The following is a 25,093-nucleotide window of genomic DNA, read 5'->3' on the forward strand; positions in this document are numbered from 1 at the left end:
GTAAAAGTAAAGAAACCTTAATAGAAAATGACTCAAGTAAAAGTCACCCAGTAATATAGTACTTGAGTAAAAGTATTTGATTTTAAACTTACTTTAGTATCAAAAGTAAATGTAATCACTAAAATGTACTTAGGTATCAAAAGTAAAAGTATAAATCATTTCAAATTCCTTCTATTAAGCAAACCAGACAGCACCATTTTTTTGTTTTTTAAATTTACGAATAGCCAGGGGCACATTCCAACATTTAGACATAATTTACAAACAAAGCATGTGTGTTTAATGAGTCTTCCAGATCAGAGGCAGTAGGGATGACCAGGGATGCTGTCTTGATAAGTGCTTGAATTGGACCATTTTCCTGTTCAGCTAAGCATTCAAAATGTACTTTTGCGCGTCAGGGAAAATGTATGGAGTAAAAAGTACAATATTTTCTTTAGGAACGTAGTTAAGTAAAAGTTGTAAAAAATATAAATAATGAAGTACAGATACCCAAAAAAACTACTTAAGTAGTACTTTAAAGTATTTTTACTTAAGTACTTTACACCACTGCAATCTGAGATAGCAAAACTATTTTCCGCTCCCGCCTCGTGTGGAATTGCCCTTATGTTATCAATAGGTTGTACTGTAGAGAAAAGTAACAACGCTCTTAAAACGCAATGAAATAGGTTGGTTATTGAAAGTATCAAAAGCATGCATGTAGAATGGCGTGTCACATAACACAGGATGCAGGGCAGAGGTCCATGGTTGTTGTGTAAACAGTGGTTAATAATATTTCATGGGAATGTGATGAAACATCTTCAGGTATTCTATTTGTTTTTAATTTCCCACAGCAGTGAGTCTCCCTCAAACAGTAAGTTAATTAGAGATGTTAACCTTAGTCTTTTTAACTAAGTTCCTTCTGCTCAAAATGTCATCATAAACAGCAGGAGTGAAATGTCTCCATAATACAGCACCATTCTCTGTGACAGTGATTTTAAAACCGGGAAATCAAACAATACTGAGAAAAAGAAAGGATGCATTGTCCATTCTCACATTTTTTCTTTCGTTTCTGATACTTTGTCACCATGCCTTGTAAACTGGGCAATGAGTGGGAGGAAAGAAAAAAAAGAAAAAAGTGAGAAACAGAAAATGAGAAATACAGCCAAGAGATTGTGAAAAAGAACAACCCGGGGATGTAGTGTGCCTCAGGGTAGATAGAGCTACATTGTGCTCTAAAAAAAAGGACAATAAGCCTCAAAACAACTGCTGCAAAAAATCTGATGAACCTCATCCATACTGCACGGTTTTGGGCAGTGATTCATAATACCAACCGACTCATTCTCGATCTGACCCCATTGTTTGAAAAGGGAAGAAGGAGTCTAAACTCCCACTCAGAGGCCATGTATCACTGTCATGTTTACTTCAGTGGGGCTCAGAGGTAGTGTAACCCTGAATCTGCCCATAAAGAGAGCTAAACAAGAGGAAAAACAATTAGCACAGGGGAGCGGATTAGAGGAGAAAAGGGGAGAAAAGAGGGAAGAGAGGAAAGAGAGAAAAGAGAAAAGAGAAAGAAGAAGAATGTAGGGTAAAGAGAAACTACAAAATCTGGTCAAAATACTGAACAGGTGTTTCTGACAATTTTATTCCAAAGAGAAACTGTACTTCCGGAGAGAGGGAGGGACCTACTTGTTTATGAGGTCATCTTCTCCGTCACTGTCGACCATCTCGTCTTCAATGGCGGCCTGCAGGTCTCCGATCCTCTTGAATGCCAGCTTGAGGTCCAACTGCAGGCTCTGATTGGCTGCCTCCAGACTCTCTATGTCCATGTCCTATTGGGTCAGGATGACAAAGAACTAGTGACAGTCACCCCAAAACTCTTGTTCCACCACACAAATGTGGACTGTGCGCTCTTCCTTACCAGCTCGTGCTTCTTGCGGCTGGCCTCAGCTTCCTTCTTGGACAGCTCAGCCATCTCCTCTTTGATGTCCCTCATCTGTCTCTGCACACGTTTGTTCTGCTCCTTCTCCCTGTTCTCTCCATTCCCGCGGTGGTCTCTCTCCTCTGTCATCTTCTCCAGGTTCTCCTTAAGACGGCTCGTCAGGCTCTGGGGACGAGGAGACGGAACCGGGTCAGAACTTTCTGGAACCTCGTTGAACACACAGCTGAGACATCCAGCATAGGTGCCTGAGCACATTTCACTTTGAAGTTTGTGGTTAATGTACTTGGAGAAGGGTCAAATTGAGGCCACTGATAATTTCAATTGAGCTCAGGTGTGCAGAAATCACAGGTGGCCAGAGAAAGATAGTATGGCTGTTGTAAAATGTATTTCCCCTCACAGCACTTGTTCAATGAACCAAATGTGGCCTCACAGCTTGCCCTCTACCTCCCACATACAAGCCCCTTTCTCTCACACACAACACTCTCCCTCCCTCCTTGTCCCACCACCTTGCTACCTCGCTCCCTCCCTTTCCCTTCCGCTCTCTCTACCTCTACCTCCCTCTCCCCTCACCTCCAGGCGTTTGATCTGGGTCTTCTCGTACTCCAACTTGGTCTCCAGCTCGCGGATCTTGGCCTCCTGCCTGCTGACCAGAGACTTCTCCACCATGGACTGCTCCTGGAACTCCAGCTGGCTATGCAGGGACTGCAACTAGAGGGGACCACACACACACAGAAGAGTACTATTGACACGGCACTGAACACCTTCACTCTGCCCTACACAACCAACCTCTCTCTCTCTTCTCTAATCAATACTAGGCCTCCATACTTTTACAACAGACGCTTGATTGCAAAAATAAGAACATTTCACCTCTTCCCTTCATCTGCATTGTGAATATCACCCCCCCCCCCCCCTGCTTTTTGGGAATCTAGCCAGCATTATTGTTGCCCTTCATGCTAGGCATATCTAATGTTAATAGCCAATAAGCCGAGGATAACATAACCCCAGTGGCCTGTAATGGTCAGAAGGAGAGTTGGAGAACCAGGCCTGAATAACGATCACAGATCCCACCACGGAGGGGAAGAAGATCAATGCTTTGTAAACTTGTTCCGTCTTAAGACTTTTCTCATAACTGATAAGAGGAGATACACTAAATAAAAGTACCCAACATGCACCACGGCTACTAATGAGGAGCTTTGCATCTGATAGTAGGATTTGGAGCTGGCCTTTCATGTGATTAAAGAACACAATGTTCCTATCATAGTTGATCTGTTAATCACTACAGGGCTACAGGATTTAGATGGCTATCTATTGCCGCCTTTGGTGGCAGCTCTTAAAACCCCCTTGCAGCCAGCAGTATTAGCTGTAGGATCAGGCACTAAGCACAGACAGAGCTCTGAGCCTCTCCAGGTAAAGGTCAAGGTAATAGTGTCGGTGTAGGACATCATGTATGACTGTGCCAAGGACATGTTGTCCTCTGAGCGGCTGATGAATGTGCAGGACTCCAGTCACCCGAGCCACAGTCTGTAGACCCTGTTAACATCTGGCAAATGGTTTCGGCGCATCGTGTCTCGGACCAACAGGCTCCAAGACAGCTGCTACCACCAGGCCATCAGACTGGTGAACAGCTAATCCTAGCTGTCTACCTGCACCTTAGAGACTATTTGCATTGACTATCCACACATCCAAACCTTACACACACTCACAGTCAACGCTGCTGTTCCATGTATATACTAGCATATTTATTCCACTGGTGACCAAGACATTATCCACTTTATTTGCAAATACAGTCATAGTTGACGTCACACATAGTGTACATATAACCTTTATTTATCTTCCTAGTTTCTCCTACTTATTTGAGATTTTGATTATTGACATACTGCACTGTTGAGGGAGCCTGAAAGTAAGCATTTCTATGCACTGTTTATACCTGCTGTGAATTGTGAAATATTTGATTTGTAGATAGGTGTGACAGGGATGGGTGGAGGGGGATAGGTGGGGGACTTTCAGTGGGATCGGGTTTCCCCTGGCGGGCAGCCATGGAAGTTTGTGTTGTAATGTGTACCTTGTCCTGGATCTCCTGCTTCTCCTTCATGGCTTCCTCTAGCTGGACCTGGATGTCACTGATCTGGGCCAGGTCTCTGGCAGACTGACACATCACAAACACACAAGAGACAGTTACAGTAGTTTCTTATGTGGAATGGTAACATTGAACGTAGGTATTTCTTCTTAGCTGGGTTAATAGCCAATAGTAAACTATTCAAAATAAGATATATTGTAACAATCTTGTTCTAATTCATATAATCTCCTGTGGAACAGATTGCATCTCTCAATGCTATTTAGTGGCATTTATCTCTAACGTCTCAATACAGTTCCGCCTACACATAGGTAAATACATTAGCAGCTCTTTAAAGTGCACAGATCCTGGCACCCACGTCGTGTCACACTAAAGGCATAGAGAGAAAGTAAATGATGAGAAATGATTATAAACTCCTGCTGAATATGGAGGTATTGTCACATCAGCTGTCACTTGTGATTCCTATGAGACGTGACATGGCCCACTCATAAAGGTAGGTCGGTGGCTTAGTCATCCTGTGCAGTGTTCATGAGAGAGAGAGATGTGAGCGGGATGCAAAGTGCCTTCGGAAAGTATTCAGACCACTTGACTTTTTCCACATTTTGTTACGATACAACCTTATTCTAAAATGTATTAAATAGTTGTCCCCACCCTCCTCTACACACAATACACCATAATTACAAAGCAAAAACAGTTTTTTAGAAATGTTTGCAAATTATTCAAAATAAAAACTGAAATATCACATTTACATAAGTATTCAGACCCTTTACTGAGTACATTGTTGAAGCACCTTTGGTAGCGATTACAGCCTCGAGTCTTCTTGGGTATGACACTACAAGATTGGCACACGTGTATTTGGGGAGTTTCTCCCATTCTTCTCTGCAGATCCTCTCAAGTTCTGTCAGGTTGGATGGGGAGTGTCGCTGCACAGCTATTTTCAGGTCTCTCCAAAGATATTCGATCGGGTTCAAGTCCGGGCTCTTAGCTGGGCCACTCAAGGACATTCAGAGACTTGTCCCGAAGCCACTCCTGCATTGTCTTGGCTGTGTGCTTAGGGTTGTTGTCCTGTAGGAAGGTGAACCGTTGCCCCAGTCTGAGGTCCTGACAACTCTGGAGCATCAATGATCTCTCTGTATTTTACTCCGTTGATCTTTCCCTCGATCCTGACTAGTCTCCCAGTCCCAGCCGCTGAAAAACATCAACAGCATGATGCTGCCACCACCATGCTTCACCGTAGGGATGGTGCCATGTTTCCACCAGACATGACGCTTGGCAATCAGGCCAAAGAGTTCAGTCTTGGTTTCATCAGACCAGAGAATCTTGTTTCTCATGATCTGAGAGTCCATTAGGTGCCTTTTGGCAAACTCAAAGGGGCTGTCATGTGCTGCATGAGTTAATTGTTACAATATTAATTTAATCGAGTAACAATTAAACATAGTTGATAAGATAAATAACAGTTATCACATTAATGAAAATCACATCAACTGTCTTTCCAAATCATATCCAATCAATTGAATTTACCACAGGTGGACTCCAATCAAGTTGTAGAAACATCAAGTATGACCAATGGAAACAGGATGCACCTGAGCTCAATTTCGAGTCGCAAAGTCTCTCAACACTGATGTAAATAAGGTATCCGTTTTTTTTATTTTTATTGATTTTTCACTTTGTCATTATGGCATATTTTATGTAGATTGGTGGGGATTTTTTTAATTTAATACATTTTATAATAAGGCTGTAACGTAAAAAAAAAAATGTAGAAAAGGGGAAGGGGTCTGAATACCTTCCGAATGCACTGTATGTACTATAGTTAGAGGACAGGTCTATAGAACTGAGGCTGTGTAGCTGAGAGGGATGTATGTACCATAGTTACAGGGCAGGTCTATAGAAAATAGGCTGTGTGGGTGTTGGGAGCAGGGTTACCTGGGAGACGGAAGCCTTGTGTATCTTCATCAGCTCGTTCATGTCCTCCTGGTCCTCCTCCATACGAGACTGCAGGTCATTCTTCTCCCTCTGCAGACGTGACACCTGCTCCTCAAGCTGAGAGAGAGAGAGACAGGCAAAATTGACCACCTAATCGCAAGCTGTTTTTCAACCAGAGCCAGTGACAGTAATCAAGGGCCATCAGCAGGCCAGTCTCAGACCCAAACAGTATTGCATGGCCATCAGTTGGCCAGTGCCAGACCTAAGCAGTGTGGGATGGTTATCAGCAGGCTAGACCCAAGCAGTGTGGGATGGTTATCAGCAGGCTAGACCCAAGCAGTGTGGAATGGTTATCAGCAGGCCAGTCCTAGACCCAAGCAGTATTGAATGGCCATCAGCAGGCCAGTCTCAGACCCAAGCAGTATTGCATGGCCATCAGCAGGCCAGTGCCAGACCCAAGCATTATTGAATGGTCATCAGCAGGCCAGTGCTAGACCCAAGCAGTGTGGAATGGTCATCAGCAGGCCAGTGCTAGACCCAAGCAGTGTGGAATGGTTATCAGCAGGCCAGTCCTAGACCCAAGCAGTGTGGAATGGTTATCAGCAGGCCAGTGCTAGACCCAAGCAGTGTGGAATGGTTATCAGCAGGCCAGTGCTAGACCCAAGCAGTGTGGAATGGTTATCAGCAGGCCAGTGCTAGACCCAAGCAGTGTGGAATGGTTATCAGCAGGCCAGTCTTAGACCCAAGCAGTGTGGAATGGTTATCAGCAGGCCAGTCTTAGACCCAAGCAGTGTGGAATGTTTATCAGCAGGCCAGTGCTAGACCCAAGCAGTGTGGAATGGTTATCAGCAGGCCAGTGCTAGACCCAAGCAGTGTGGAATGGTTATCAGCAGGCCAGTCCTAGACCCAAGCAGTGTGGAATGGTTATCAGCTGGCCAGTCCTAGACCCAAGCAGTGTGGAATGGTTATCAGCAGGCCAGTCCTAGACCCAAGCAGTGTGGAATGGCCATCTAATGGATATCAACCTGTGGCCTGGCCCAGGGGGTGGATTAGTGTGATTTACTATAAATCAGACCTGATTGGGTCATTTAGGCCTTCATACAGACCTGTGTGGCCAATGCACCATGTATTAGCTTGGCACTAATGTCCTAAGGCAGATCATCCAATTTTGTCTGGAGGGAAAGACACCTGTAGCCTTGGCTCTAATTTTTGTGCTCTCTGTCACCTGGAAAACAAAGGACAACGCCCAAGGACTAGTCAGCCCTTATCCCTCTGAGGGGGCCAACATGTATCTCTATTACAGTATCCAGAGGACTTATGTATCTGAAATGTGTTCCCTGAGGATAACTCTGACGCTATCTATATGGATGTATGATCTTTGTGATAACTTGTATCTGTACAGGGTGAACTCTGAATTACTTCATTATGCAAATAATTTGTATTGTCTTCTCAGGAATTCTGTCTTATTTACATTGGTCTCATCCCTCACACAAGCCTTTAAATGCCGTGACACCCTGTGGAGATCGGGCCTGGGAGTGTTTAGGTTACTGTAAACTTGGTATCGTTTGATTGGTCAATGGTGGTTCGTTTTGGGTTGAAAGTTTACACCTTCAGATGTTATAAATGGAATTAAATGCCTTTGTTCTCTCTCTTATCCTGTATCCAGTCCATGTAGGAAGGTTGTATGATCAATTCTCATTTCTTAGGCTTCTAGGCCTCTGGCTTAGTAGGCATTTCTTTGTTCATGTTTTGTCTTCTAAGTTAACTTCCGGATCTATATGCCTAAAAGTATACTTTGTAGTGCTTGTTAATGCTTTGTAACTGTATGCCTTGTCTGTGAATCCATTCACTGTAAAATGTTAATTAAATATCTGTCTTTGATAGACAATTCTCAGACCAATTCTTGCTAGTCAACATCAACTCATTGCCTAAACCTCGCTTGTATATTTTAAATGATCTTTATGGCGTCAGATAAACATTTTAATAGGCTATTTGCCTAGTCTCATTACAAGTCACATGTGATGTATATATAATACTGTATATCATACACATAAATATTACTGTCCACTACACACTCAGCCTCTCAGTATGCCTTCCCAAACTAGACACATTTAGAAGACCTTTCATAGACATGAACACACCAATCAGCAGTTCAGACTACAAAGCCGTCATGACTCTGCCCTCCCCAGAGGACCGTCATTTCCTCTAAATCAGAGAGCACTCTCCTGGTGAGACGATTATGGAACGCATTAAAGACAAAAAAATAGTTAATTCATTCATTAGCACAAAACCGAGAAATGCAACATTTTCAGAAAAAAAAAAAAGACTTAGCATTTCAATGTTCCATGATGGCGGGGAGATGTGAACATATTCATGTCAGTGTTTTTACACAATATTAAAATAGTCTGCTGTGTGTAAAAGCGGGAGTAAAAAATGCAACAGGTTCTCCTGCTGTTTCTAACACTGTGGTTTGGTTGTGTTGTGTCGTCAAAATGTGGTAAAACGCTGTAATTACACATGGTAATTTGGTATTGTAGTGTTGCAGAGATTACATATTTGAACCTCCACTCTGTCTCTACACAATAAATACTTGGCTGAGACACACAAAGGGCTGTATGAGGAAGACTCATAGTGTATCCAACAGTGGACTAAAGAAACAAACACCAAAAGATAGATTTTGAGTGGTATTTTCCTTTAAAATTAAATGGAAATACAGCACACTGATGTGGACTTACTCCATACCCTGTGTGTAGTTCACAGTAAGCATTAGGCAGCTATAATGGTTGGGAGTCCTCTCAAAGAGAGCTTGGCAACGGAAGGATCTCACACTCACCGACATCTTGACTTTGACCACTTCCTCCATCTGGATGTGCAGGTCCTCAATCTCTATCTCCATGCTCTTACGAGACTTCACCGCCACCGCACACATGAACTCTGACTCCTCCAGCTGTGAAGGGAGATATAGAAGGAGGAGGAAGAGAGGATTACAAGGTCAGGGTGAAAAGCTAAATCAAGATCTTCAGAAATCAGAAAACTCAACACCGTGTCCTTGATCAGGAGAGCAAGCGCAATACATTTTGACAGGATTATTTGTAGTAGTAAAGCTGTCAGAATGTCACTAAAGTACAGGGCTGACATGACGACAATAAGATGGGCCATGTAGTGTAATGTAGGGTGGTGTACCTGGTTTTTGAGCTGGGCGGTCTCTCTCTTACTGAGGGCGTTGTTCTTCAGGTGGTCCAGCATGATCTGGGCGTCAGCCAGCAGCACCTTGGTGCGTTTCAGGCCCTTCCTCAGCCTCTTCTCGGTCTCCACGTCCCTGCAGCCCACCTAGAGTAGAACACCTAAACAGTAACTACTGTGCAGCTCACAGTGTTCACCATGAGCTCCCACCTCACAGCAAACTTTCGGAGCCCAATAGAAGATCCAGAGGTAGCTCTTGTTGTGTTGAACATAATAATCCCTATTCCCAGACTACATCAAGGTTAAAGTGGTGGGCACATATTCACACACGCTAAAAAAGACACCGCACACCAGACCTGGGTTCAAATACATTTAGGGCATTTCAATTTCTTTCAAAGAAATGTGGAAATATTTTTTTTAAAGTTAAATAAACAGACAACTGTATTTTGAAATACAAATATTTCAATATTCCCATGCAGTTGAACCCAGGTCTCTTTGGTATTTCAAATAATCTATTTATAGGAAATTATATATATATAAAATTGAAAGTGACAAGGAATTAATACACTGTGAAAAACTAACTTAAAAAAACATGGCTAGAAAATAACATGTCTATATACAGGGGTACGAGCATTCCACCCTGCATACCACTGCTGGCTTGCTTCTGAAGATAAGCAGCGTTGGTCCTGGTCAGTCCCTGGATGGGAGACCAGATGCTGCTGGAAGTGGTGTTGGAGGGCCAGTAGGAGGCACTCTTTCCTCTGGTCTAAAAAATATCCCAATGCCCCAGGGCAGTGATTGGGGACACTGTCCTGTATAGGGTGCCGTCTTTCGGATGGGACGTTAAACGGGTGTCCTGACTCTCTGAGGTCATTAAAGATCCCATGGCACTTATCGTAAGAGTAGGGGTGTTAACCCCGGTGTCCTGGCTAAATTCCCAATCTGGCCCTCAAACCATCATGGTCACCTAATAATCCCCAGTTTACAATTGGCTCATTCATCCCCCTCCTCTCCCCTGTAACTATTCCCCAGGTCGTTGCTGCAAATGAGAACGTGTTCTCAGTCAACTTACCTGGTAAAATAACGGTAAAATAAAAAATAAAAATTTTTTTTTAGATACCTATATGTACAGTACATAGCTAGCTAAGTGTGAAGTGACTAGGCAACAGGATAGAGACAGTAGCAGCAGCGTATGTGAAAGTGTGTGTGTGTGTGTGTGTGTGTGTGTGTGTGTATGTATGTGTGGGTACAGTCCAGTGTGTGTGCATAGAATCAGTGCAAGAGAGTTAGTGCAAAAAAGGGTCAACGCAGGTAATCTGGGTAACCATTTGACTAGCTAAATAGCAGTCTTGTTTAGAAGTCTTATGGCTTGGGGGTAGAAGCTGTTCAAGGTCCTGTTGATTCCAGACTTGGTGCATTGGTACCGCTTGCCATGGTAGCAGAGAGCACAGTCTGGGCCTTCCTCTGACACCGCTTGGTATAGAGGTCCTGGATGGCAGGAAGCTTGGCCCTCTTCACGACTGTTGTGGTGTATTTGGACCAAGATAGTTTGTTGGTGATGTGGATACCAAGCTTTCAACCTGCTTGACTACAGCCCTGTCAATGGGAATGGGGCGGGCTCGGTCTGCCTTTTGTGGCAGGGTAGGCATTTTGTTGATCCTTGATGTTCAATTGTAGAAGCAACACACCCCTTTAATTATTACTAGTAATACATCTGTTTATTTTGTATGTTTTTGGTGTCATTATGGTGAAAAAATATTTTTGGTTGGTAAAACAATTCTGAGTTTTGGACCAAAAAGTTAATTTCCCACCCTGAGCGTGATCACACAGTCGTCCGGAACAGCATCTCACGTATAGTTCAGTGTTGCTTGCCTCGAAGCAAGCATAGAAGCCATTTAGCTCATCTGGTGGACTCGTGTCACTGGGCACTCATGGCTGGGTTTCCCTTTGTAATCCGTGATAGTTTGCTAGCCCTGTCAAATGCTACGAGCATCAGATCCAGTGTAGTAGGTTTTGATCTTAGTCCTGTATTGACACTTTGCTTGTTTGATGGTTCGTCAGAGGACGTAGTGCGATTTCTTATAAGCATCCAGGTTAGTTTCCCAATCCTTGAAAGCGACAGCTCTATTTTTTAGCTCAGTGCAGATGTTGCCTGTAATCCATGGCTCCTGGTTGGGATATGTACATACGGTCACTGTGGGGACGAAGTCGTCGATGCATTTATTAATGAAGCCGGTGACTGATGTGGTGTACTCCTCAATACCATCGGATGAATAGCCGGAACATATTCCAGTCTTTGCTAGCAAAACAGTCCTGTAGCTTTGCATCCGCTTCATCGGATGACTTCCAAATTGAGCGCATCACTGGTACTTCCTGTTTAAGTTTTTGCTTGTAAGCAGGAATCATGAGGATAGAGTTGGTCAGATTTGCCAAATGGAGGGTGAGGGAGAGCTTTGTATGCATCTCTTTGTGTAGTTAAGGTGATCTAGAGGTTTTTCCCTGTTGTTGCACAGGTGACAAGCTGGTAGAAATTAGGTAAAACGGATGTCAGTTTCCCTGTATTAAAGTCCCCAGCCACTATAAGCCCTGTATAGGTGTCCTTACTGCAAGCATCCATTTGGGGTGGTAAGTAGACAGCGAATAAAAATAGATGAAAACTCTTGGTAAATAGTATGGTCTACAGCTTATCATGAGTTATTCTAACTCAGGCGAGCAGAACCTGGAGACTTCCTTAATATTAGAGATCGAGGGCCTCCCGGGTGGCGCAGTGGTCTAGGGCACTGCATCGCAGCGCTAGCTGTTCGCGCCCAGGCTCTGTCGCAGCCGACCGGGAGGTTCGTGGGGCAACGCACAATTGGCCTAGCGTCGTCCGGGTTAGGGAGGGTTTGGCCGGTAGGGATATCCTTGTCCCATCGCGCTCCAGCGACTCCTGTGGCGGGCCGGGCGCAGTGCGCGCTAACCAAGGGGGCCAGGTGCACAGTGTTTCCTCCGACACATTGGTGCGGCTGGCTCCCGGGTTGGAGGCGCGCTGTGTTAAGAAGCAGTGCGGCTTGGTTGGGTTGTGCTACGGAGGACGCATGGCTTTCGACCTTCGTCTCTCCCGAGCCCGTACGGGAGTTGTAGCGATGAGACAAGATAGTAATTACTAGTTCCTATGCTTCACGGAGTTGTGGCTGAACGAGGACATGGTTAATATAAATCTAGCTGTTTTTTCTATGCATCGGCAGGACAGAACAGCAGAGTCTTGTAAACTTCGGGGCGGGTGTGCGTCTCTTTGTTAACAACAGCTGGTACGCGATCTCTAATATATATATATATATATATATATATATATATATATATATATATATATATATATATATATATATATATATATATATATATATATTTTATTTTATTTTTTATTTTACCCCCTTTTCTCCCCAATTACAGTTCTTCAGGTACCGTTGATAGGATAGTCTCGAACGGATCTCGTCCAGTTTGTTCTCCAGTGATTTCACATTCGCCAATAGAACAGAGGCGATTTATTTACTCGCCTCGGTAGTTTTGTCAGGTTGCCCCCAAGTCAGCCTCTATATCATCGTATTTTCCACCTTCCGAGTATCGGTGATTAAGACCTGGTCCCAGTGAGCAGTATGTCCAGCGCTGCCGAGTCATTGAACTAAGATTCTTCATACAAAATCGAGGTTAGTGATTGCTGTTCTGATGTCCAGAAGCTCTTTTCGGTCATAGGAAACGATGGGGGAAACATTATATCCATCCCATGTGACAACATTTGAACCCATGTGTGATGCACACACACACACACACACACACACAGTGGTCAGTGACAGTGTGATGGTGTACCTGGTCCTTGGCAGACAGTAGCTTGGCCTCCAGCTCTCTCCTCTCACGCAGGACTTTCTGCTTGTCATCATACTCCTCCTCCAGCTGTACCTCCATCTGCTTCAGCTGTAGGATGGACAGATGGACAAGATAAGACAGGAGGAAGGTCACTAGACTCAGTACAGGAACTACACATTCATTGGGACAGGCTGACAGATGACCATCACTGCAGTGTCAACCACCAACATCTACCACATGTTGTCCTCATAGGTGTAAAGTCAGAGGGCCAGATCAATGTCATACTACATGTATGGGGTTTTAGGCTGGGTTTCTGTACAGCACTTTGAGATATCAGCTGATGTTAGAAGGGCTATATAAATTAATTTGATGTGGCACTATATGTTGGACTGTCAATGTGAAATGACTGTGTAGAAGAAGTTCCCTGCAAATGTGTCATTATAGACATATGTAGTCAAAATGTTCCAAATAACATGTCAAGTAGACAGCCATTACCAAATCTGGTTGTCATGCCATGACTGAATTCAGTGTAGCGCAATTTGACACATGATTGCCTACACATTTAATGTGTGTGTTTGTTTAAGTGCCAGTCAGAGCTGTTTGCTGTATACGTGACATGGGCTGGCATGTTGTTACTCTAAAAGTGATGAATTTATGCATAGGTGATAAAATCACAATAGGCCTGATGTGGAAAATACCTCAGTCATATGTACATCCCTCTTACCTTCTTACTGCAGGACTGCCTGATCTCCTCCACCTCCTCATCCTTGCCATCAATGTCTTTAGAGTGGGCCTGCCGCAGACCCACCATCCCCATCTCCAGACGTAGCTTGGCCTGAAAGACACACACAAATAGACAGTTCTAGACTGGCAACTCCTATATGGGCTCTGTATTCTTCCCCTCTTCACCTCCTTCACCTGCTCCAGCATCTGGATGGTCCCGGCCTGCTCATCCAGCTCCTCCTCCTGGTCTTTGACCTTGGCTTCCAGGTCGCGGAGCGTCTTCTTGGTCTTGGACAGCGACGCCTCATCCTTGGACTCCTGGGATGACAGGTCCTTTAGTTCTGCCTCCAGATGCTCCACCTTCAGCTGGATGGCACACAGCTCCATGTCCTTGTCCTGCAGGCAGGGGGCAGCACAGAGACATGGACACTCAGAGGACTCTTGGACTAGGCCAGACATTCAGAGGACATGGACTCCCCAGGGGAAACAATTACATTATGATCTGTCATCTGTGTCCAGGTTGTACTGTACCTGCAGCTGCTGGCACAGACTGAACAACTCCCCTGTCATCATGTCTCTCTCCCGTCCCAGCTTCTCTCTCTGTGTCCTCTCTCTCAGCACTTCGTCCTGGGCCTGGCTCTGCTCCAAGTCAAACCTGCAACACACACGTTACACTACTGACAGGCCTTCATACAGACCTCTCCTTCACTCTCCGCTGAGTTTCGTCTTAAAGAAAAAGTATAAATATTACAGATCATTTATCCAATAGATTGTTGGACGCCCTGAATGAAGTAGAAGATTTGATGACGCAAGCAACAACACTTTCAGTCCAAGATAAAATATTTAAGCAGGCCCATTTGTTGAGTTAAATCATTTAGAACTCAATTCACTGCAATAAGAAGAAGCATTTCACCTCCTCTCATCCCACTGAGGACTATTACTAACAGTACAGCCTCCATTCTAGACTCATTATAAGCACTCAGCTTTAAAATGTTAACAGTTAGCTGTTAATTTACAAAAGCATTCTAATCATGACCATAATGTTCTATTCAAATGTCTGGGGCAGCCACACTTAGGAGTGTTCAACTGCATTGTGAAGTGTTCTGAACTGTCAGGTCCCTTAATTCGCTCTTTTCTTCTCTAAGAGAAGCGGTCCTCGGCTTTGCACAGCTGAAAATGACTACTCCCACAGAGCATCTTCAATTAGCCTCAAGGGAGAGATCACATTCTGCCACAGCACAAACCTCTCAAGTGCTAAAAGTCTGACTCACTTTCTCAGCTAATGCAATTACACAGATTACAGCCCGTCTCTATTCTCTGTTCAAATGAAAAAAATATTTATTAGTCTCCTAAATAGATCAGCTAATGCGTGTGAGGACGTTTCAGGAGACAAAAGAAGGTTCCTCACTTTTCACTAAAAACATTTCTATAGTCATTATTCTAAAACCAGAGCTGTTAAATGACGGCTTTGCTCTTGTGTATTAGTGTGGGTGCGTGTACATACTTCCTCTGTTTCTTCTCCAGGTCGTGGTTGCGGCTCTGTTGGCCCTCCAGGTGCAGCTTGGTGTCCTGCAGCTCAGCCGTCAGTCTGCTACACTTCTTCTTCAGCTGCTGCACAGAGCGCTGCACTTCATCGCTGTCCGCCTGCAGGTCAGTCAGCTACACACACACACACAATAAATATGAATGTTATGATGCATATGAACATAACTCCGGTGAATACGTGCACCAGAGTAATACATGATGAGGCCAGAATGAGTGTAACACCCAGGCCATACCTTCCTCTCCAGAGGTCTTTTACTCTGCTGCTCAGTCTCTAGCATGTCTTCAAACTCCTGCTGAAGTCTCTTCTTGGTGAACTCAGTCTCCCGGATGGCTCGTTCGTACTTCAGACGCCACTCTCCCCCTGTGGGACAGACCAGTGACAGTACATAGGGTCAGGGATTGACCGAGACAGACCATGTGACATTTGGAGTGACCGATCCTCTGATGCTGGACTTGCTGACTGAACGAGGCTTAATGCAGCTGAGGATCATTAGGATATAGAAAGAGCTGCTGTGTCTCACATACACATGTTGCCAATGACAGACAAACTTTTCCTCTACCAAACTTTTCATCATGACTTGACAATACAAGTGGAAAAAGCTTCAAGGGAACAAGAATATCCCTCATCTCTAGGTAAGATGACATTCAAAGTTCAACAACTACCAGTAGATACATCTCAAAACTGACCGGACACCATTAAAATAGACTATAGAATCTGTAAGGGTTTAGTGGAGACGCAGAACCTAATATGGCATATAGCGCTCTACCTGGGCCCACAGCAGTGGCTGTCAGAGCCTATCTACACTAGAGCAGTGGAGACTAGGAGAGTCCAGGTTAATTTATCAGATGTTTGAGAGGCTCTCCATCCCCCTTCACACAGGAACACTAACAGACATTTGCATATTTAAAGAATAATGACTGCTTCCAGGAGCCACCGGCTGATCCACAAGATTATTTTCTCATTTATCTGAAACCTTCAAACTTTGGCTTTATTCTTGAGGATGTGGGGGCTGGGTACTCGAGCGCCTTGATTTAGGGGCAGAGAGACTCAAGGACAATACACTCACAGCATGACGCCTCGCTAACTGCAGAAGGAGATCAGAGGCAACGAGAGAGAGAGAGAGAGGACTATAAGGCATTTTAATCCCACACTTGTAAATCCATAGAAGACGGGCCAATTCATGGACAACATGTCATTGTGCAACTTTTGACACAATTATTGTACTTTTGACCCTACTGTATGTAGTCTCGGATATTGTACTAGTGATGAGTCACACAAAACCCTTCATATTACCAGCTTGGAACTATTAAATACCATGAGCCACTTTCTAAACTGTCTGTTTGCCTCTGAAAAAACACCAATGATCATAATGCAATTTACAACCTAACCTTTTCTATGTAGTACGTATCCTCTTTTACAAGTAGTCAAATGCATTACCTTTCCCAAACCATAATTACAACCGAATATTTGCCATGCATACAGTGGGTTTTGTGTGGGTAGTCTATAGGCATCAGAACTCACCTGAATCGTCATCATCGCCCACGTCCTCATTGAGCTCTGCTGTTCTGATGAGACGAGCCTCCGTCACCTCCATCTCCATACATTCCATCTGCTTCTTCATTAAGTCAAACATAGCCTAAGGTAGACAGAATATTCAACATTCCCGCTACGAAATATTATGTCTATGCTCCATCTTACATGTCCTATTACTTAGGCTCAATGACAACCAAAATGGACAAGTCAACAGTAGTGTAAGTACAGCTACTCAGGAGTGAGAGAGTGCATGTGTCTGTCTGTACCTGCAGGTCCTTCATGTCTTTCTCCAGTTTCAGTCTCTCAGACGTCTCGGTCTCCAGCAGCTGAGAAGCCGACTCTCCAGCGTTCCTCTCGTCTGCAAGCTCTGCTGACAACTCTGAGATCTGGAGGAACACACAGCAGTCAATGTGTATGCCCCATGGCCCGGCCCATCTTCAGTCACAGCAGTACTCAACAAACTCACCATCAAAAGGCTTCCTATGAAGCCTGAGAGTGATATCCTCAGACTACTTTTCTTTATCACAGACGGAGTCAAACAATGAACAACAGTGGACTGTTTGAGCTAATAACCCGACACAGCGTCTGGTGAATAAAGGCAGTATGACTGAGCTACTGTCTACCACTTCTGCAGCAAACACTCTTTTCCAGAATGCAGTGCATAGAAGGCCCCAGGAGACTCACCCTGCTCTCCAGTTGATCACTGTTCAATCTCACTTCGTTTCTCTCTTTCTCCGTCTTCTCCAGCTTTCCCTTCAGATGCTGGATCTCCTCCTGGAAGAGAACATACAGTAAAAGGAAAATTATAAGAATGGGAAAGAGACTGTAGAAACAGCTGAGGTAGCCATGTTGGAATCCTATGCAACACTAAGGAGATATTCACCACTCCCAGCTGACATACGGAGTCGACTCATGGTTGTGGGTAAGCAAACACCCATTTCAAACATGCAAACCCTTACTTTAGTCATGAGAAGCAGATTTGCAGTGGGTGTGAGGTTGGGTGGCTAAACAATCTAACATGTCCAGTACAGACAGAGACAGGGATACTCACGTCTTTTCCTCTGATCTGTTCCTCTGTGAGCTGCACCTCAATGAGGGGCCGTACAGTGGTAAACAGCTTCCACCAGGGCCAGCCCTTCACTCCTTTATTCTTCTTGATGTTCTTCTGGATGCAGCGGATGGCCAGGTCATGGGTCTGCCCAGCACACAGAGAGAAAGAGTGGGTGTGACTGTACTGGACTGTATGGGCTGAGAGTGGAAGCATAGTGCAGTGCAGAGCTATCTCTACTAGGCCTACAGAGTACAGAAATAGTTGTCTGTTGAGTGGATCTCTGGTCCTAACTATAGAGAAATAATATCTCATCAGATTAGTATTATCAGTCTAAACTCTACTGTGATTTACTCTAGTTCTCACTAAACCCCACATGTACTTTTACCAGTCAAAAGTTTGGACACACCTACAAATTCCAGGGTTTTTCTTTATTTGTACTATTTTCTACATTGTATAATAATAGTGAAGACATCAAAACTATGAAATAACACATGGAATCATGTAGTAGCCCAAAAAGAAAGTGTTAAACTCAAATATATTTCATAGGAGATTCTTCAAAGTAGCCACCCTTTGGCTTGATGACAGCTTTGACACTCCTGGCATTCTCTCAACCAGCTTCATGAGGAATGCTTTTCCAACAGTCTTGGAGTTCCCACATATGCTGAGCACTTGGCTGCTTTTCCTTCACTTTGCAGTCCAACTCATCCCAAACCATCTCAATTGGGTGGAGGCCAGCTCATCTGCCGCAGCACTCCATCCCTCTCCTTCTTGGTCAACTAGACCTTACACAGCCTGGAGGTGTGTTTTGTCAGTGTCCTGTTGAAAAACAAATGATAGTCCCACTAGCCTAAACCAGATGGGATGGCGTATCGCTGCAGAATGCTGTGGTAGCCATGTTCAATTCAAGTGTGCCGTCAATTCTAAATCAAATCAGACAGTGTCACCAGCAAAGCACCAGCAAAGCGAGAACCACACATGCGGAGATCATCCGTTCACCTACTCTGCGTCTCACAAAGACACGGTGGCAACCAAAAATCTCTCATTTGGACTCATCAGACCAAAGGACAGATTTCCACCGGTCTAATGTCTATTGCTCGTGTTTCTTGGCCTAAGCAAGTCTCTTCTTATTATTGGTGTTCTTTAGTAGTGGCTCCTTTGCAGCATTCGACCATGAAGGCCTAATTGACGCAGTCTCCTCTGAACAGTTGATGTTGATGTGTCTGTTACTTGAACTCTGTGAAGCTTTTATTTGGGCTGCAATCTGAGGTGCAACTCTAATGAACTTATCCTCTGGAGCACAAGTAACTCTGGGTCTTCCTTTCCTGTGGCGGTCCTCATGAGAGACAGTTTCATCATAGTGCTTGGTGGTTTTTGCGACTGCACTTGAAGACACTTTCAAAGTTCTTGAAATTTTCCGGATTGACTGACCTTTTTGTCTTAAATAAATTATGGAATGTTTCTTTTTGTACATTTGAGCTGTTCTTGCAATAATATGGACTTGGTCTTTAACCAAATAGGGCTATCTTCTGTATACCACCCATACCTTCTCACAACACAACTGATTGGCTCAAACACATTAAGGAAAGAAATTCCACAAATTAACAAGGCACACCTGTTAATTGAAATGCATTCCATGTGACTACCTCAAAGCTGGTTGAGAGAATGCCAAGAGTGTGCAAAGCTGTCATCGGCAAAGGGTGGCTACTTTGAAGAATCTCAAAGAAAATATATTTTGTTTAACTATTTTTTGGTTACTACATTACTCCAAATGTGTTATTTCATAGTTTTGATGACTTCACTATTATTTTACAATGTAGAAAATAGTCAAAATAAATTAAAACCCTGGAATGAGTAGGTGTGTCCAAACTTTTGACTGGTACTGTATATTGAATAATGTGCCATTTCTGATCTTGAGAAAACCTAGACCTATTTGCCTCCATGTTAATACATACAGATTTGATGGAATGTCATATTGTTTTGCAGCATCGCCTAACCAACCAGGCCTCGTCAGTCAGCCTTCTCTGGAGGGTTGCTACAACAGAGCATGACCCAAGGCTGGAAGCTCTTTTGATTAATTAAATCAATACATCTTGGCAGCCGATAACAAGTCTTTACACAATTTCCATTTGGCTTGTTGGGCAAAACCTAATTAGAGAAACACAATATTCTCAGCATTCCCCACCGAAGGCAGCTTTCTATGGCCAATTAGGATTTGTCATACCATGAAAGCCGAAACACAATGCTACATTCAGCAAATCTGAGAGACGCATTCAACAGGACTCATTTGTGATGTTGTGACCATAATGAATAAGGCAAACAGAAGATTAGGCCACTTGCAAGACAAGAATAAACAAAAGGCTATTCATATTGACAGGGTCTGTCTGTCTCTACTGTACGTCAGTCTGGAGAGAGGATTTGAAATCCTGGACCAAGATTCAGACAATCATCTAGGGCTAGATGTTATTTGCAGGATAATAACTTTGGTTTGTTGTTTCTCCTTGCCCGAGGTGTGGGTGTGCCTGTGCGTGAGTGTGTGTGTGGTGTGCATGCATGTGTGTGTGGTGTGCATGCATGCGTGCGCTGTGCGTGTGAAGACTGAGCGCTACTTGACTGTGTAGGAGAAGCACCAGCCCACGCCACCTGCTTCCACTCAGCACCGTGCTCCCGGACTTAAAACAAGAGCTTAATTAAGAAGCCCATCGGCTGCTCTGTTCAATTCCCCCCGGCTCCCAAAGGTATACGTCAGGAAAGAAAACACACAGCGGAGCACGGGGCTGTGTGTGTTTCAAAAGAAAACATCCTGTTTTCCATATGCCCCCTCCACTACGAAGGAGAGGGGAGAAAGAGAGAGGCATACACGTTCAAAGAGAAATTGTTGCTTCTCAAACGGATGATATGTACTGTATTTGTAATGAAGTCACGCTGGGACGACTTCAAAAAGCTCTGAAAGCCATGATTATCTATCAACAGTTACAGGACACTATGGCATCAACCACCATGTTTCTAAGTATATTTGCCAGCCTGACATTTCTGTTTGAACTACAACCATATGGATTCAGACGTGTGTGACCTAAGAAGTTGTGCTCATCTCCGTTGCCGCTGCTATAGAACACATTTCTAACATCCTCAGTGTATTTCATCTAACCATGGCACATATGTTAACGGATACATCATACAGTGAAAGTGGAATCATGGAAGCCTAATCAAATTTCATGAACGGGGAAGACAGAGTGAGAGCACTAGTGGGTTTTACTATACAATCATTATTATAAGACAGGCCTCTGGATAGAGACACACTTAGTTAATCTTCCTGCTGGAGAGGGAGGGAGAAGGGAGGGAGGGGTGAGAGAACTCGACACAGTAATATACCACTTCACCGCATTCCTCCAATTACACTGGTCTAGGGCTGGTGCATTTGGAATAACTACTTTTTTACCTACTGCATATATTTGCCATTCAGGTGATTTTCAGGGCAGACAGAGAAATGTACATGGCCTGGTCTATCATCATTATCACACTGACTAGAGGTTTCCAATGAAAACCTTATTGTGTTATAGGTCATCTAGATCTATGACTTTATTATGTAACAGACATTATCTAAAAAAAAGTAATAGAACGTTCAAATCGAGTCAAAAACCTGATATTTCCAGTGAACAGCAGGGTTGGCTCAATTTGAATTGAAGGCAGTCAAGTCAGGAAGTGATTTGAATTTAAAAATCTGAAAATGTTAACTTTTTACAAAAATAGGTTCTACTTTTCAGTTTGAGAAGTTATTGACAATAAATGGTCTTTTATTTTTGAATGGTCATTTTAGTAACTTCCTGAATTGACAGCCTTCAATTCACATTGAGCCCAAACCTGGTAAACAATGAACCACTAAACCAAGAATTACTCAAACAAATAACTCTTTAGACCTCCATTTGTCCACTGGAATAGAAATAACTGTAGATACACTGAAATGAAACAACCCCTCTTAACCAGATGAAATCAGAGAATCTTAGTCCTCATCCATAATTGAGTACTATATCTCACCACACAAAAACCTGAACTTTAGTTCAGAGACAAAGATTTTACAAGAAAAAATCTATTTAATCTTATCTTTCTATTGAGAAAACAGAGAAGGCATTCAGAAAAAAAGTAGTCTAGCAGTCTTAATGGATTTAGTAATGCTACAGTTAGCCTTCACACAGTTCCGCAGAGCGGATTTCCTGCCCTTTCCAACCGAATAAATATCGCTCCTCCCCCTCAGTATGCCTCCGCCTCTGAACGATGCCCTTTGAACTTCATAAGAGAAAAGGATCGGGTTTCTCTCGGGTTCCTATTTCCACCACATTCCCATTACTCAAACACTGCTTATGTGGTAGACTTTTTATTTATCACAACTCTTAAATAGATGCAGTGATAACAAAAATGGCTAAAGCAATAAACAAATTCCCCTAAACCTACTTCGGAGGATATTGCAGCGTATGTCCGTTTCTCAGAAAGCTTAAAGCCATATTAGATAGAGTTTAATAGTCACATGTTCAGGGTTGCAAATTTAATTACAGGGTACAGTGAAATTCTTTAGCTCCGACCTCCAACAATGCAGGACAAAGTGAAATATAACAAAAATAGGCAACCATATCTCCCAACAGACCACAATCACATTAAACTTTTTTTTCTCTGTCTCAAAATTATTTATTTATGTAAATCATGGAAAATAAATCCTGGATTTCAAACCATAAAATTGATTTTGATCATATTGGACAGTCACAGTCATAGCCTTGACATACAAAGTACATCTCTGTCTCCTTGCCTGTTTAATCCGTTAAATCCTGACTTTCTTCTCTGACAGGTACACTCCAAGAAGCAGCAGCTAACTGGATGACCGTGAAGCCGTGGTGTAGTCATGCCTACCTCCCTCTTCTTGAAGGCCTGTCTGGCCAGGTATCCACTGCAGGCTGCTTGGAATAGGGTGATGTTGCGTCTGGTCTGCTCATCCCTCTGCTCCTCCAGTTTTGCCAAGGTCCCCGCTCTGAAGAACAACTGGGGATGAAAGTACACACTTTTTAGTTAATCAAACAGAAGGGATACAGTCATGTTTGTTCAATTTCGCAGCGGATTCCAATCAACAATTTTAGCACATAATTAACCTCAAGAAAGTATCTGCCTTTTTAGCACCTACTGTACAAATAGATGACATTAACTGGAAAGCTGATAATCCATCCCTTGTAGTCTAAAGAAAAGGAGAGAAGGCAATCTATTGGATGATGAAGTCGTTATCTCCGACAGAGTTAGCATTGTGTCCCTATTGGCTAGGTCAGAGGTGAAACACATTTAAAGGTTCATCACATGCTCCTGTCATTCACACACACAGAAAGACATAATCATGCCAGTGCTGTGTGAAGCAGTGTGAAGGCTGGTTGCAGTCATTAAGCTCCTTCAGGCGAAGGATAGATATTGATGGGAGTGGCGTCTCTATCCAAGGCCTCCATAGCCAGGCTCCAGTATTAATGACCCAACCTCCCTGGCATACATGAAAGAACCAGGAGTTGGAACTGACCCCCCAAAAAAAATTAAGTAAGGTGACCAGATTTTGGAAATGAAAATTAGGGGACATCTGTTTTTAGCTGTGGGCATGGAACTACACTGCTCAAAAAAATAAAGGGAACACTTAAACAACACAATGTAACTCCAAGTCAATCACACTTCTGTGAAATCAAACTGTCCACTTAGGAAGCAACACTGATTGACAATAAATTTCACATGCTGTTGTGCAAATGGTATAGACAAAAGGTGGAAATTATAGGCAATTAGCAAGACACCCCCCAAAACAGGAGTGATTCTGCAGGTGGTGACCACAGACCACTTCTCAGTTCCTATGCTTCCTGGCTGATGTTTTGGTCACTTTTGAATGCTGGCGGTGCTCTCACTCTAGTGGTAGCATGAGACGAAGTCTACAACCCACACAAGTGGCTCAGGAAGTGCAGTTCATCCAGAATGGCACATCAATGCGAACTGTGGCAAAAAGGTTTGCTGTGTCTGTCAGCGTAGTGTCCAGAGCATGGAGGCGCTACCAGGAGACAGACCAGTACATCAGGAGACGTGGAGGAGGCCGTAGGAGGGCAACAACCCAGCAGCAGGACCGCTACCTCCGCCTTTGTGGAAGGAGGTGCACTGCCAGCGCCCTGCAAAATGACCTCCAGCAGGCCACAAATGTGCATGTGTCTGCTCAAACGGTCAGAAACAGACTCCATGAGGGTGGTATGAGGGCCCGACGTCCACAGGTGGGGGTTGGCTTACAGCCCAACACCGTGCAGGACGTTTGGCATTTGCCAGAGAACACCAAGATTGGCAAATTCGCCACTGGCGCCCTGTGCTCTTCACAGATGAAAGCAGGTTCACACTGAGCACATGAGCACATGTGACAGACGTGACAGAGTCTGGAGACGCCGTGGAGAACGTTCTGCTGGCTGCAACATCCTCCAGCATGACCGGTTTGGCGATGGGTCAGTCATGGTGTGGGGTGGCATTTCTTTGTGGGGCCGCACAGCCCTCCATGTGCTCGCCAGAGGTAGCCTGACTGCCATTAGGTACCGAGATGAGATCCTCAGACCCCTTGTGAGACCATATGCTGACACATGCACATTTGTGGCCTGCTGGAGGTCATTTTGCAGGGCTCTGGCAGTGCACCTCCTTGCACTAAGGCGGAGGTAGCGGTCCTGCTGCTGGGTTGTTGCCCTCCTACGGCCTCCTCCACGTCTCCTGATGTACTGGCCTGTCTCCTGGTAGCGCCTCCATGCTCTGGACACTACGCTGACAGACACAGCAAACCTTTTTGCCACAGTTCGCATTGATGTGCCATTCTGGATGAACTGCACTTCCTGAGCCACTTGTGTGGGTTGTAGACTTCGTCTCATGCTACCACTAGAGTGAGAGCACCGCCAGCATTCAAAAGTGACCAAAACATCAGCCAGGAAGCATAGGAACTGAGAAGTGGTCTGTGGTCACCACCTGCAGAATCACTCCTGTTTTGGGGGGTGTCTTGCTAATTGCCTATAATTTCCACCTTTTGTCTATTCCATTTGCACAACAGCATGTGAAATTTATTGTCAATCAGTGTTGCTTCCTAAGTGGACAGTTTGATTTCACAGAAGTGTGATTGACTTGGAGTTACATTGTGTTGTTTAAGTGTTCCCTTTATTTTTTTGAGCAGTGTATATTTAACAATCAATTTCCGCTTTAGATATAGTATCTAGCCCGATATGGAGAAGAGGGGTACATACTGTACAATGTCATGAAATTGGCTTTAAAATGAAACTG

At 44.0% G+C, this 25,093-nt stretch overlaps 1 protein-coding gene across 1 annotated transcript in view; it reads right to left on the reverse strand.

The window, feature by feature from the left end:
* The window catches only part of LOC129815409 (unconventional myosin-XVIIIa-like), a 102,667-nt gene that overhangs the window by 11,419 nt on the left and 66,155 nt on the right, over nt 1-25,093 (reverse strand). The window contains exons 20-37 of the mRNA XM_055869209.1: nt 22,688-22,816; nt 17,792-17,935; nt 17,425-17,514; nt 17,007-17,126; nt 16,729-16,843; nt 15,440-15,567; nt 15,166-15,320; nt 14,193-14,316; nt 13,857-14,057; nt 13,663-13,773; nt 12,942-13,046; nt 9,096-9,242; nt 8,746-8,859; nt 5,913-6,029; nt 3,978-4,061; nt 2,486-2,623; nt 1,895-2,080; nt 1,663-1,805 (exon numbers count right to left, since the gene is read on the reverse strand). Of these exons, the coding sequence (XP_055725184.1) occupies nt 1,663-1,805; nt 1,895-2,080; nt 2,486-2,623; nt 3,978-4,061; nt 5,913-6,029; nt 8,746-8,859; nt 9,096-9,242; nt 12,942-13,046; nt 13,663-13,773; nt 13,857-14,057; nt 14,193-14,316; nt 15,166-15,320; nt 15,440-15,567; nt 16,729-16,843; nt 17,007-17,126; nt 17,425-17,514; nt 17,792-17,935; nt 22,688-22,816 (2,351 nt within the window). The remainder of the gene's footprint in view (nt 1-1,662; nt 1,806-1,894; nt 2,081-2,485; nt 2,624-3,977; nt 4,062-5,912; nt 6,030-8,745; nt 8,860-9,095; nt 9,243-12,941; nt 13,047-13,662; nt 13,774-13,856; nt 14,058-14,192; nt 14,317-15,165; nt 15,321-15,439; nt 15,568-16,728; nt 16,844-17,006; nt 17,127-17,424; nt 17,515-17,791; nt 17,936-22,687; nt 22,817-25,093) is intronic.

Source organism: Salvelinus fontinalis, chromosome 2, assembly GCF_029448725.1.
Source record: "Salvelinus fontinalis isolate EN_2023a chromosome 2, ASM2944872v1, whole genome shotgun sequence".
Taxonomy (NCBI): Eukaryota; Metazoa; Chordata; class Actinopteri; order Salmoniformes; family Salmonidae; genus Salvelinus; species Salvelinus fontinalis.